Below are 15,811 nucleotides of genomic sequence, written 5' to 3' on the forward strand. Positions count from 1 at the left end.
ACAGACACCAAAGTAGAATTTACAAACAAGGTGCAAAGTTTCTCCTTGAGAACCCTTTCTGTTTCGTAAAAGTGTTTCTGTTAATAGGAGTACTAACTTACATCTGTATAACGAAAAAATACGTTTGTAAATGGTCAACATGTAGGCATATTTGCGAATTAATTTGTTACGTTATGTAAAGAACTCGTTCCATGTAACTACGGTTTGTCGTACGAAAGCTCCATGGACTTTGAACTAACTTACGTATCGATCCATCTACCTGATCGGCCAGCGCAGCTATACCCTTTGCTTTGTAACATTCTCTCTGATGGCGGTTGAAATTTAAAATTGTTGCGTCGTTAGATGGTTGTTTGTGGATTAGAAAGCGGTATGGCTGCGTCACTTGTTGCTCAATATGATGATTTAATAAGGTGCACTAATGTGATAACAGGAGGAGGCTGTGAGCCAGGTAGTTTTCATGCAGTGTACGCTTAAGGGTACGTGTATGATGTCTTTTCTTCTAGAGTTGAACGAAGTGTCATTTTGTTTCAGAGTTCATCAAATTTGTGTTAAACCAAGAAGAATGTCGGAAACGATGGCTGGCATCGGAACAAGAATGCAAACGTCTTCGCTTAGAATTGGAAAAGCTGAACGCAGTGAAGGAGAACCTAGAGATGAATTTAAGCATGGCACGCCGAATTGTTGACATGGAAAAGAAAAAGCGACGCCAAGCGGAAGAAGAGCGGGACTCATTGGTAAGGTGCTATATTGTTGTCTTTTCCAGCTCCCGTCCCTCTACTGCACCAGTGTGTGGTAGACTGGTAGTGAACACCCTCCCCCACCCTCCTTCGTCATTTCTGAACTGAGTGTGTAGTTGTGCACCCCCATTCCCCCCCCCCCCCCCCCCGTCCTCGTTCATCGGCGAGTTTGTCAGTTTTTGTGAGGCTATGATAAAGCCTTTGGAATATGAATGTTCACCAATTATCAAAACCTAATTGTATTATCTGTTTACTTTTTTGATATCCGCCAATATAATGTTTATATAGAGCTAATGTATTTTAAGAGTAAGGAGATAATTGTACTTGCACTTCGTGTGTCGAGTGATACAGTACTGCGAAGAAAGCTGTTTTCTATAAATAGTGGTTTTATCATTACACTGCCATGACCTGGAAGCAGAACTGTGTTCCTGTCACAAGTGTTTTCACCAGCACTTTCTAAAATATAATGGTCCTCTTTTTCTGTAGTCCAAGATAACGTTCATGCTCATATTCTTGGCTGCTCTCATTATCTACTGTGGTGACATGGAAAGATTGAAATAAATTTTCACTGACCACTGGTCTTCTAAGAAACAGTTATAATTGAGAGTAATGATTTCTTATTTCTGTCAAATATCCTGCAGTGGCAACAGGTATGTTCCTCTTGCTCTTTGTTGATATGGTATGTTACTAATGTAAATCGTATTCTTGCAGTCAGTCATTTCTGACACCTTCACTACAAAAAAAGTACTCTGTTTTACATGTTTGTTTAAATTAGGCTACTATGCATATGTAGATATTTGCGATTTTGTACAGCTCAAGCATTGTGAAAATATTGAACTTGCCAGTACCATCAATCTGTTTTGACTTCAATCATTCAAATGGTGAACATAATGATTTGCTTAAGGATAATGTGTGTTAAACAAGATCAATTACAAGCATCAGTTATTCTCATGACACCACACAATGCATGATAAGCCTTTACCTTGCATCCTAATGTGGCCTCAGGGTAATCTACAGAACATTCTGTGACCACAGCATACACTCCATAATAATATAATAGCTCAGTAAATATTGTTATTGTTCTGCATCTCTGTTTTGGGAATGTTGTCACAAACAACGAAACAAGACAATCGAATCTCCACTTGATTTTATACTGAAATATTTACATATCTGATGACGGCAATCTTCGGTGCAAAGAACAACACCCAACTCACTTTACTCATTGGTAAATAATTTACACATACCATCTACATCCAACACTGCTGGGAATTGGTAATCGTAAACAATGTGTACTCCTTGAAAAACATATTCCTGAAATATGTGGTTAACCTGTAACTTAGAATTGTAAACAAATAAGAGATTGATGCTTATGCAGTATTGCATTGCTTTCTTTTCGGTGTAAAGAATTAAGAGGCAGGTTGGGTGCCCAAATGTGGTGATATATCCTTATTTTGTTGTTGCAAGTTACAAACAAAAATCAGTGAAGTATAAGATGCAAGCAGTAATAATAAACATATAATAATATTTTTACGCGTATAGCAGTATATATAGACAGCAAAATACTGCAAAGAACAGTTTCATTTAACAAATTCAAATATAAAGAAATTGTATTTTAAATACTCTTCCACCTTGGATATCCCATTGTTTTCCTTTACATCCTGATCAAAAAATGTAATGCACTTCAAGGTAAGGAATAAGATCTTTTCATAGCATTTGTTGTTGAGTTCATACAACTGTGCCCTGTGCCTTGGTAATAACTGAACATCCACCTAGCATATAATGTTGGAGGAAGAGACCCAAACACGATCTTTGGCACTAAGTCACAAAAAGAATTGAGGTCAACTGCGTCTTTCCTGCTGACTCACATAATCTTCCAATTCGTGTGAAAGCTGGAAGTGTCATATGTGCCAGTCTTCAATGTATTTGAAAGCCATATACTGCTCAATCTGCAGCTGTTCTGATGAAGCATAGCAACAGTTCTTCCATTTACATCTGTGCAAAGTCTTCATTAGAATAGTGTTTAGTAGCAGTAATCTGGAACTACTTTCTGTACTGTACTTGTGTTGCTTACTGTACTGTGCCTCTGTTGCAAGAAATCTTCATAAGATTGAATGCCTTTTAAGAGACAAAGAACCTATTAGTAGTCAGTAGTTTGTGGAATACCAATGTTTACAGATCTTCAGGTGTGAAGATAGATGAATGAATGAATGAAATTTTATTGTCGGTTAGCTATTACAGCAATTGACAAAGTCAAGTTGCATATATACAAGTTATACATCATATATACATGGGTTAAAGATCAATATGTGACATAGGTTTTACATAAAATACAACATTTAAAATGAAATAATATGAAAGCATTGCATCATAACTGATTCAGTTAAAGAAATTATGCTGCACTCTCCAAATCGGTACGACTATGATATTTTACAGTCGTAAAATTCCTGAAGTGAGTAGTATGGATTTGCAGCTAACCAACTGAACAATTTGTCTTTAAATAAATCAAATGGAGCTTCTACCCACTCTAGTGGCAAATTATTAAACATCTTCATACCCACCGCTTTGTAGCTGTTCAATGACTTGGATAATCTGTAGTAAGGTATGTCAAGATTGCTACTATTTCTGGTTCCATGAGAGTGTACATCTCTTCTACGCTGGTATTCTGATAAGTGTCTGCAGCTCGTGGTCGTGCGGTAGCGTTCTCGCTTCCCACGCCCGGGTTCGATTCCCGGCGGGGTCAGGGATTTTCTCTGCCTCGTGATGACTGTGTGTTGTGTGCTGTCCTTAGATTAGTTAGGTTTACGTAGTTCTAAGTTCTAGGGGACTGATGACCATAGACGTTAAGTCCCATAGTGCTCAGAGCCATTTCTGATAAGTTGCTCTTTATATGCAGTAGGGCAGTGTAAATATACATGTTTATCACAGTTAATATTTTTAAGTTGATAAACAGTGGTTTGCAGTGGGCCAGTTTATCACTGTTTGTGATAATTCGAATTACTTTCTTCTGAAGTACCAAAATGTCCTGAAGGTGTGAGCTATTGCCCCATATTAAAAGCCCATAAGATATAATACTTTGAAAAAAAGCAAAGTAGGCTGTTCTTACATAGGCCGCAGGTACATGATTTATTAAATTTTTTAACAAATACACCACTCTAGACAGCCTTGCACTAATGTATTTAACATGCGGCTCTCAAGTCAGTTTAGTATCTATAACAATACATAAGAACTTAACACTATTCTTGAAGTCTTTTGCTGGCGGATCTCTCAAACTAAATACAATCTTTTGAGTTTTACTCTCATTATTGGATGATGATAATAGCTCTTCTGACTAGGCATTTTATATTTCACCAATATCATTACAGGGACTTTTCCCATGGCTTGAAGCAAAAATGGTCATCCTGCTTCAATCCCAAAATTTTCTTGATTGTAAATTGGGTCTGTGAGGATGTGTGTGTCACAGCACCATCACTGAAGTATAATTTTAAAAAATAAAATAAACTGCCCGTCTGCAAGCTGCAGTTTTACATTGTTGACAAAATGTCTTAGAAGCACATTCACAGCTGTGGTATTGTGCTGCATTTGATTAGGTATATAGCCAGGGGCGCCGACTTATAAAACGTATTGGGGGAGGGGGTCTTACCCTGGGAAATTGGAAATTTTAGATGGGAAAATAGTGAGTTTTAACTTTTTTAAAGCATTTTAGATTCAGATTACCAACATTACAGCCCCGAAAACTGGACTCTCGATAACTCGACAAGCTTGACACATTTTTTTGTCTTCGAAAAAAGTAACAAAACATACATGCACAGTATTTTTGTAAAAAGATAACTTAATTTGCAGTAGTAATCAGTCTTATAGACTATTACAGAGCAGTGAATACATCGCGCTGAAAAGACTGAAATTATATTTATTTAAATCCTGAACTATCCTTAAAAGAATAAAACATAAAATATTGCTGTCACACAGTAACAGCACTTTGATTAATAACTGAAATAGCTAATTTAAGCTTACTTTCAATAAGGCTCAGGGTTCATTAAATAAAAACAATATCTCAAAGTTAATGCTTTAATACAGTTAATTAAGTTAATACAGTATGCCTAATACTTTCAGTCAAAAAGTATGTAAATAGCGGGTTTTAATTGGTTCTTACACCCTAAAAATATTTAAGTATTAAAAAATAACTAAAACAGTAATATAGTACTAAACTAGTACTAATATTTCGAAACTGAAACTTTGTTATGCATGTATTTTAATTCTTTAATTTATAAAGATTTTCAAGATTGCTCTAAATGCCATTATTAGGGCTAGAGTGTCTTTAGAAAGGTGCAAAGTCGACCATCTGACTGGATTACTGAATATGGAGTCGTTGATGACTGGTCGGATATCCAATTCATCCATAACATCTCGGTGGGCATGAAGAACAGCCAAGTTGTTGTCGCTTCTGTCCCATCTAAGGGTGCTAAATGACTGTTCTGCTGTTGCTGTCATGATTGGAACTACTTGGAGAAGCTTAATGCACTTCACTACTTCACGTAACATTTCTCCAACTGCAGGCTCTTGTGTAATGTACTTTCTTACATCATGCATGTTTTTATGACCAGTTGTTTTTTCAGAATGAGATTCTCACTCGGAGGTCCCGAGTTCGAGTCTCGGTCAGGCACACAGTTTTAATCTGCCAGGAAGTTTCAGTTGCTTTTTATTAGCGATATTGGCTAACATATTAAAGTGTAAGCGCTGTCTCTCAATGTCTAGGTCATTTTTGAGAAATGTAGTTGATTTTTCCAAATTTGTTTCACCTCTGTTCACTAAAAGCAAGCACTCGTGTTCAACTACAATGACCTTTGTGAGTCCAGTTGAAGCACACCGCTCAGTAATGCAAGATTGCACTGTTTCACAAACTTCAATGTAAATAGCTTTGTAGTATACCTTTGGGGTTTTGAAAGTGTGCCGTGAGCTGGCTTCGTTGTTTTTGTACTTCTTTCGTCTACTTAGATTATGAGGAAGCGAAGGATCATCAACTTGTGAAGGTTTTTCTTTTAGACACAATTCCCAAAAGTGTTCAGAACTATGACGCCGTCCATTCAATATACAAATCGAGCCCTCATATGTTTTTTTTTTTCCAAATCAGCATCTCTTAGATAAGGGCACTGAGTTTTTTCATTGACATCCTCTAGTGGGTTCATTGCCTGGCGATAAAGACATAAAAAGAAGTCAGTCTTGAATTGTAACATTGACTCAGGTAGCCTGCACATTTGTAACCTGCCTCTGTTTCATCCTCTGCAGAAAATGTTTAAAAAAAAATTCTAGAAGTTCTTCAAAGTTTTTCAATATTCTCAAGATACTAGAAGCTCGCATAGTCCATCAAGTCAGGCAAAGGGGTCGTAGACCACCTTGGTCGTTGGCGCTCTCACAGCGTATGCTTCTGAAATGTCCTATCATTTTGTTGGATTCCCTTACGGTGTTTATTAAGTCTGTGGCTAAAGCCATAATATCCCTCATGGACGTAAGATGGCGGAGACTGTTTAAACTGCCAAGCCCAAACTGTGAGCAGTGCGTTGCACATAACATGCTCTTGGTTGTATATCCAAAACTAACTTTTTTAGTGCTTTGAACTTACCTCTCATATTTGAGGCACCATCATAGCACTGTCCTCTTCAGTTAACCAGTGACAAATCAAGACGAGCAAAAACATCTTTTAAAATATTAAACAGATTTAGTGTTGGGGTCTTGTATAAGCCAGTAAAGTCTTCATTGATGATTAAGGAATCATCGACAGTATGAATACGAAATGACACTTGTTCACATGAATCAAACAATCACTTGTTCGCCAACCATAATAGAAAAATGTTCCATCTTCGTGATTGAAGCCAATACCTTTCTCAACACAGACTTTCGTAGTAGATCAATGCTCTCGTTATGAATATCATGGGACATCCACTTATATCCCGAACGCCCTAACCAATCTTTAAACTCAGGTATGTCATTCTTTCGGAGCTCCAACAATTGAAAAAAAAATTGCGTTTACATCTTTGTGCCCTCTAATTGCTAGTCTTTGTCGGCATAGAAATTGCACGGTAGTAAAAATTCTCAAGAGCTAAGTGGCCTTTCTTCATGTCACTATGTAACTGTTCATTCAATTGGGTTAGTGATAGAATTTAGTTTCAGAACCCCTTCTTTATGCGTAAATGTATTTTCAAGAAGATGGCATTTTTCCAAAACCTTTTTTCCAGTTAGAAAACAATATGAAAGTAAATGCATCTCCTTTTATTGAAGAAAATTGTAATAGATTCTCAGCATCTGCCTCATTGCAGGTTTTGCAAAAAGCTTTTTCGGTTGATGCTTCATATTCTAGCCATGTATATTTGATCAACCAAGACTTCTGAAACAATCTTCCCTTACCGTATTATCCAGGTTTCAGCTCTGAACGGTTCTCGCCTAAAGATGACAAAGCAGTTGACGACACAATAATTGTTGGAGGCTGACTTGCAGTATCAACAACTTCCAAGCACACCTTTTAGGTAACAAATTAATCCATTGCAAACTTGTTTCACAATACACTAAAGAGACTAAAGTATACGAATAAAGTATAGTTGTATAAAATAGAGCAATAGACACTAAAGTAGGAACACTAAACACATCTACAGCATGCACTGAACGGAACTATCCGCACTGAATGACTGCATCAGCAGGGTGGGCTTTATATAGCCGCGGCACTGTAATGTCTTGAAGTGTCTAGGCGACGCGAGGTGGAGGGTTCCAGGTGCTTCTGCTGTAGTTCTTTTGATGTCACCACGGCCACAGCGCTGGCCTGCCGGCGCCAGACTTTCCCTGTAGGTTCGAGCACTAGGACAAATTCTAAGTGTGCCCATAGCACCATAACACTATCATAATTCACGCCAAGGTTAGTTATGACAGTGCTATCCTCAAACAAGGAAAATAAAAAATTCTAACATAATTTTGTGATTTTACAAAGCATCTACATATACATACATACTCCGCAAACCACCATACGGTGCATGGAGGAGGGTACCTCGTACCACAACTAGCATCTTCTCTTCCTGTTCCACTCCCAAACAGAACGAGGGAAAACTGACTGCCTATATGCCTCTGTATAAGTCCTAATCTCTCTTATCTTTGTGGTCTTTCCGCGAAATACAAGTTGGCGGCATTAAAATTGTACTGCAGTCAGCCTCAAATGCTGGTTCTCTAAATTTCCTCAGTAGCGATTCACGAAAAGAACGCCTCTGTTCCTCCGGAGACTCCCACCTGATTTCCTGAAGCATTTCCACAACACTTGCGTGATGATCAAACCTACCAGTAACAAATCTAGCAGCCCGCCTCTGAATTGCTTCTATGTCTTCCCTCAATCCGACCTGATACGGATCCCAAACGCTCGAGCAGTACTCAAGAATAGGTCGTATTAGTGTTCTATAAGCGTTCTCCTTCGCAGATGAACCACATCTTTCCAAAATTCTACCAATGAACGGAAGACGACTATCTGCCTTCCCCACAACTACCATTACATGCTTGTCCCACTTATATCGCTCTGCAATGTTATGCTCAAATATTTAATCGACGTGACTGTGTCAAGCGCTACACCACTAATGGAGTATTCAAACATTACGGGATTCTTTTTCCTATTCATCTGTATTAATTTACATTTATCTATATTTAGAGTTAGCTGCCATTCTTTACACCAATCACAAATCCTGTCAAAGTTATCTTGTATCCTCCTACAGTCACTCAATGACGACACCTTCCCGTATACCACAGCATCATCAGCAAACAGCCGCACATTGCTATCCATCCTATCCAAAAGATAATTTATGTAGATAGAAAACAGCGGACCTACCACACTTCCCTGGGGCACTTCAGATGATACCCTCACCTCCGACGAACAATCACCATCGAGGTCAACGTACTGGGTTCTATTATTAAGCAGTCTTTGAGCCACTCACATATTTGGGAACCAATCCCATATGCTCGTACCTTAGTTAGGAGTCTGCAGTGGGGCACCAAGGTAAACGCTTTCTGGAAGTCAAGGAATATGGCATCCGTCTGATACCCTTCATCCATGGTTTGCAAGATATCATGTGAAAAAAAGGGCGAGTTGCGTTTCGCAGAGGCGATGCTTTCTAAAGCTGTGCTGATGCATGGACAGCAACTTCTCTGTCTCAAGGAAATTCATTATATTCGAATTGAGAATATGTTCGAGAATCCTGCAGCAAACTGATGTTAAGGATATTGGTCTGTAATTTTGAGGATCTGTCCTTCTACCCTTCTTATATAAAGGTGTCACCTGCACTGTTTTCCAGTCACTTTGGACTTTACGTTGGGCAAGAGATTCGCCATAAATGCAAGCTAAGTAAGGAGCCAGTGCAGTGGAGTACTCTCTGTAAAACCGAATTGGAATCCCATCAGGACCTGGCGATTTATTTATTTTTCAACCCATTCAGCTGCTTCACAACCCCAAGGATGTTTATCACTATGTCCTCCATACGGGAATCTGTTGTTGTTGTTGTTGTTGTGGTCTTCGGTCCTGAGACTGGTTTGATGCTGCTCTCCATGCTACTTTTAGATTAGATTAGATTAGATTTACTTTCATTCCAATTGATCCGTAGTGAGGAGGTCCTCCAGGATGTGGAACATGTGAGATCCAACAATCCTGTGCAAGCTTCATCATCTCCCAGTACCTACTGCCACCTACATCCTTCTGTATCTGTTTAGTGTATTCATCTCTTGGTCTCCCTCCACGATTTTTACCCTCCACGCTGCCCTCCAATACTAAATTGGTGATCCCTTGATGCTTCAGAACATGTCCTACCAACAGATCCCTTCTTCTAGTCAAGTTGTGCCACAAACTTCTCTTCTCCCCAATTCTGTTCAATACTTTCTCATCAGTTATATGATATACCCATCTAATCTTCAGCGTTCTTCTGTAGCACCACATTTCGAAAGCTTCTAGTCTCTTCTTGTCCAAGCTAGTTATTGTCCATGTTTCACTTCCATACATGGCTACACTCCAAACAAATACTTTCAGAAACGACTTCCTGACACTTAAATCTATACTCGATGTTAACAAATTTCTCTTCTTCAGAAACGCTTTATTTGCCATTGCCAGTCTATATTTTATATCCTCTCTACTTCGACCATCATCAGTTATTTTGCTCCCCAAATAGCAAAACTCCTTTACTACTTTAAGTGTCTCATTTCCTAATCTAATTCCCTCAGCATCACCCGACTTAATTCGGCTACATTCCATTATCCTCGTTTTGCTTTTGTTGATGTTCATCTTATATCCTCCTTTCAAGACACTGTCCATTCCGTTCAACTGCTCTTCCAAGTCCTTTGCTGTCTCCGACAGAATTACAGTGTCATCAGCGAACCTCAGAGTTTTTATTTCTTCTCCATGGATTTTAATACCTACTCTGATTTTTTTCTTTTGTTTCCTTCTTTGCTTGCTCAATATACAGGTTGAATAACATCAGGGAGAGGCTACAACCCTGTCTCACTCCCTTCCCAACCACTGCTTCCCTTTCATGTCCCTCGACTCTTATAACTGCCATCTGGTTTCTGTACAAATTGTAAATAGCCTTTTGCTCCCTGTATTTTACCCCTGCCACCTTCAGAATTTGAAAGGGAGTATTCGAGTCAGCATTGTCAAAAGCTTTCTCTAAGTCTACAAATGCTAGAAACGTAGGTTTGCCTTTCCTTAATCTAGCTTCTAAGATAAGTCATATGGTCAGTATTACCTCACGTGTTCCAACGGAATCCAGACTGATCTTCCCTGAGGTCGGCTTCTACCAGTTTTTCCATTCATCTGTAAACAATTCGCATTAGTATTTTGCGTCCTTGACTTATTAAACTGATTGTTCGGTAATTTTCACATCTATCAGCACCTGCTTCGTTTGGGATTGGAATTATTATATTCTTCTTCAAGTCTGAGGGTATTTCGCCTGTCTCGTACATCTTGCTCACCAGATGGTAGAGTTTTGTCAGGACTGGCTCTCTCAAGGCTGTCAGTAGTTCTAATGGAATGTTGTCTACTCCCGGGGCCTTGTTTCGACTCAGGTCATTCAGTGCTCTGTCAAACTCTTCATGCAATATCATATCTCCCATTTCATCTTCATCTACATCCTCTTCCATTTCCATAATATTGTCCTCAAGTACATTGCCCTTGTATAGACCCACTATATACTCCTTCTACTATTCTGCTTTTCCTTCTTTGCTTAGAACTGGGTTTCCATCTGAGCTCTTGATATTCATACAAGTGGTTCTCTTTTTTCCAAAGGTCTCTTTAATTTTCCTGTAGGCAGTATCTATCTTACCCCTAGTGAGATAAGCCGCTACATCCTTAAGTTTGTCCTCTAGCCATCCCTTCTTAGCTATTTTGCACTTCCTGTCGATCTCATTTTTGAGAAATTTGTATTCCTTTTTGCCTGTTTCATTTACTGCATTTTTATATTTTCTCCTTTCATCAATGAAATTCAATATTTATTCTGTTACTCAAGGATTTCTACTAGCCCTCATCTTTTTACCTACTTGACCTTTTGCTGCCTTCACTACTTCATCTCTCAAAGCTACCCATTCTTCTTCTACTGTATTTCTTTCCCCCATCCCTGTCAATTGTTCCCTTATGCTCTCCCTGAAACTCTGTACAACCTCTGGTTTAGTCAGTTTATCCAGCTCCCATCTCCTTAAATTCCCACCTTTCTGGAGTTTCTTCAGTTTTAATCTACAGTCTATAACCAATAGATTGTGGCCAGAGTCCACATCTGCCCCTGGAAATGTCTTACAATTTAAAACCTGGTTCCTAAATCTCTGTCTCACCATTATGTAACTTACCTTAAACCTGTCAGTATCTCCAGGCTTCTTCCATGTATACAACCTTCTTTTATGATTCTTGAACCATGTGTTAGCTATGATTATGCTCTGTGCAAAATTCTACCAGGCGGCTTCCTCTTTCATTTCTTAGCCCCAATCCATATTCACCTACTACGTTTCCTTCTCTCCCTTTTCCTACTACCGAATTCCAGTCACCCATGACTATTAAATTTTCGTCTCCCTTCACTATCTGAATGATTTCTTTTATTTCATCATACATTTTTTCAATTTCTTTGTCATCTGCAGAGCTAGTTGGCATATAAACTTGTACTACTGTAGTAGGCGTGGGCTTCTTGTCTATCTTGGCCACAATAATGCGTTCGCTATGCTGTTTGTAGTAGCTTACCCGCACTGCTATTTTTTTATTCGTTATTATACCCTCTCTTGCATTACCCCTATTTGATTTTGTATTTATAACTCTGTATTCGCCTGACCAAAAGTCTTGTTCCTCCTGCTACCGAACTTCACTAATTCCTACTATATCTAACTTTAACCTATCCATTTCCCTTTTTAAATTTTCTAGCCTACCTGCTCGATTAAGGGATCTGACATTCCACATTCCGATCCGTAGAACACCAGTTTTCTTTCTCCTGATAACGACGTCCTCCTGAGTAGTTCCCGCCCAGAGATCCGAATGGTGCACTATTTTACCTCCGGAATATTTTACCCAAGAGGACACCATCATCATTTAACCATATGGGAATCTGTATGAGACTCAAACGGCGGTATGTTTGTACGATCCTCCTCCATGAAAGATTTCTCAAATACTAATTTTAAAATGTCAGCTTTCGTTTTGCTGTCTTCCGTTGCCAGGCCAGTCTGATCAGTGAGTGACTGGATGGAAGCCTTCGACCCGCTTACCGATTTTTCGTAAGACCAGAATTTCTTTGGGTTTTTAGCAAGATCTTTTGCTAAGGTATGATGGTGAAAGTGGTTGAATGCTTTGCGCATCGCTCTTTTTAGAGCAGCGCGAATCTCTACTAACTTTTGCCTGTCCTCATTCGCCCGACCTTTCTTGTACTGGGAATGCAACTGTCTTTGCTTCCTGAGCATTCTCAGAATTGCGCTGTTAAACCACAGTGGGTCTTTTCCGTCCGTAACCCACTTTTTCAGCACATACTTCTCCAATGCATGATTTACAATGTGTTTAAAATTTGCCCTTAATTCTTTCACGTCCATCGTAGCGGAAGTAAATGAAGTCGATTCATTTACTAAGTGGGATGCTAACAACTGCCTATCTGCTCTTTCTAGTAAGAATACTGTCCTAGTCCTCTTGACCAACTTTTTAACTTTTGTAACCATAGTCGTAATGACAACATCATGATCACTAATCCCTGTCTCAACACTGACACTGTCGATTAGGTCTGGTCTGTTCGTGGCTACCAGATCTAAAATATTTCCATTACGCGTTGGCTGTTGATTTAGCTGCTCAAGACAGTTTTCGGATAATGTGTTCAAAAGTAATTCACACGATGGCTTGTCTGTACCACCTGTAATGAATCCATAGACAGCCCAGTCTATACTAGGTAGGTTGAAGTCGCCTCCGACTGATACAGCATGCTCCGGGTACTTACGCGATACAGAATGTGGACTCCCTTCGAATGATTCTAGAACTGTTACGGTGGAACCTGGTGGCCGATAACACCACCCCACAATTAACTGTATTTCCCCTAGCCCTGTTAAACGAGTCCAGATAACTTCACAATTACACTCTACTTCGACCTCAGTAGACACAATATTTTTGTCAACTCCAATGAAAACACCACCTCCTACGGTGTCTAATCTGTCTTTCCGATACACGTTCCTATCTCAGGGTTCAGCCAAGTCTCAGTCCCAAGAATAATTTGCGCACCACACGCTTCCTGGAGGGCAGTAAATTCAGGAACTTTATTCCGAACACTCTGAAAATTTACTGCTAATATCTTGATAGCTGAAGTGTCTTTACACTGAGCGTGTCCTGATTTCCCTGCCTACACGTCGAATAGTGAGTGTTAAAGAATAATAATAATAATATAACATAACTTGAACCATGGACCTTGCCGTTGGTGGGGAGGCTTGCGTGCCTCAGCGATACAGATAGCCGTACCGTAGGTGCAACCACAACGGAGGGGTATCTGTTGAGAGGCCAGACAAACGTGTGGTTCCTGAAGAGGGGCAGCAGCCTTTTCAGTAGTTTCAAGGGCAACAGTCTGGATGATTGACTGATCTGGCCTTGTAACAATAACCAAAACGGCCTTGCTGTGCTGGTACTGCGAACGGCTGAAAGCAAGGGGAAACTACAGCCGTAATTTTTCCCGAAGGCATGCAGCTTTACTGTATGATTACATGATGATGGTGTCCTCTTGGGTAAAATATTCCGGAGGTAAAATAGTCCCCCATTCGGATCTCCGGGCGGGGACTACTCAAGAGGATGTCGTTATCAGGAGAAAGAAAACTGGCGTTCTACGGATCGGAGCGTGGAATGTCAGATCCCTTAATCGGGCAGGTAGGCTAGAAAATTTAAAAAGGGAAATGGATAGGTTGAAGTTAGATATAGTGGGAATTAGTGAAGTTCGGTGGCAGGAGGAACAAGACTTTTGGTCAGGTGACTACAGGGTTATAAACACAAAATCAAATAGGGGTAATGCAGGAGTAGGTTTAATAATGAATAGGAAAATAGGAATGCGGGTAAGCTACTACAAACAGCATAGTGAACGCATTATTGTGGCCAAGATTGATACGAAGCCCACACCTACTACAGTAGTACAAGTTTATATGCCAACTAGCTCTGCAGATGACGAAGAAATTGAAGAAATGTATGATGAAATAAAAGAAATTATTCAGATTGTGAAGGGAGACGAAAATTTAATAGTCATGGGTGACTGGAATTCGAGTGTAGGAAAAGGGAGAGAAGGAAACATAGTAGGTGAATATGGATTGGGGGACAGAAATGAAAGAGGAAGCCGCCTGGTAGAATTTTGCACAGAGCACAACATAATCATAACTAACACTTGGTTTAAGAATCATGAAAGAAGGTTGTATACATGGAAGAACCCTGGAGATACTAAAAGGTATCAGATTGATTATATAATGGTAAGACAGAGATTTAGGAACCAGGTTTTAAATTGTAAGACATTTCCAGGGGCAGATGTGGACTCTGACCACAATCTATTGGTTATGACCTGTAGATTAAAACTGAAGAAACTGCAAAAAGGTGGGAATTTAAGGAGATGGGACCTGGATAAACTAAAAGAACCAGAGGTTGTACAGAGATTCAGGGAGAGCATAAGGGAGCAATTGACAGGAATTGGGGAAATAAATACAGTAGAAGAAGAATGGGTAGCTTTGAGGGATGAAGTAGTGAAGGCAGCAGAGGATCAAGTAGGTAAAAAGACGAGGGCTAGTAGAAATCCTTGGGTAACAGAAGAAATATTGAATTTAATTGATGAAAGGAGAAAATATAAAAATGCAGTAAGTGAAACAGGCAAAAAGGAATACAAACGTCTCAAAAATGAGATCGACAGGAAGTGCAAAATGGCTAAGCAGGGATGGCTAGAGGACAAATGTAAGGATGTAGAGGCCTATCTCACTAGGGGTAAGATAGATACCGCCTGCAGGAAAATTAAAGAGACCTTTGGAGATAAGAGAACGACTTGTATGAATATCAAGAGCTCAGATGGAAACCCAGTTCTAAGCAAAGAAGGGAAAGCAGAAAGGTGGAAGGAGTATATAGAGGGTCTATACAAGGGCGATGTACTTGAGGACAATATTATGGAAATGGAAGAGGATGTAGATGAAGATGAAATGGGAGATACGATACTGCGTGAAGAGTTTGACAGAGCACTGAAAGACCTGAGTCGAAACAAGGCCCCCGGAGTAGACAATATTCCATTGGAACTACTGACGGCCGTGGGAGAGCCAGTCATGACAAAACTCTACCATCTGGTGAGCAAGATGTATGAAACAGGCGAAATACCCTCAGACTTGAAGAAGAATATAATAATTCCAATCCCAAAGAAAGCAGGTGTTGACAGATGTGAAAATTACCGAACTATCAGTTTAATAAGTCACAGCTGCAAAATACTAACACGAATTCTTTACAGACGAATGGAAAAACTAGTAGAAGCCAACCTCGGGGAAGATCAGTTTGGATTCTGTAGAAACACTGGAACACGTGAGGCAATACTGACCTTACGACTTATCTTAGAAGA

At 39.6% G+C, this 15,811-nt stretch overlaps 1 protein-coding gene across 1 annotated transcript in view; it reads left to right on the plus strand.

The window, feature by feature from the left end:
* Window positions 1–303: 303 nt before the first annotated feature.
* The window catches only part of LOC124605507 (rac GTPase-activating protein 1), a 151,292-nt gene continuing 135,784 nt past the window's right edge, over window positions 304–15,811 (plus strand). The window contains exons 1-2 of the mRNA XM_047137240.1: window positions 304–448; window positions 532–734. Coding sequence (XP_046993196.1) covers window positions 343–448; window positions 532–734 — 309 coding nt within the window. The 5' untranslated portion in view covers window positions 304–342. The remainder of the gene's footprint in view (window positions 449–531; window positions 735–15,811) is intronic.

Source organism: Schistocerca americana, chromosome 3 (assembly GCF_021461395.2).
Source record: "Schistocerca americana isolate TAMUIC-IGC-003095 chromosome 3, iqSchAmer2.1, whole genome shotgun sequence".
Classification (NCBI taxonomy): Eukaryota; Metazoa; Arthropoda; class Insecta; order Orthoptera; family Acrididae; genus Schistocerca; species Schistocerca americana.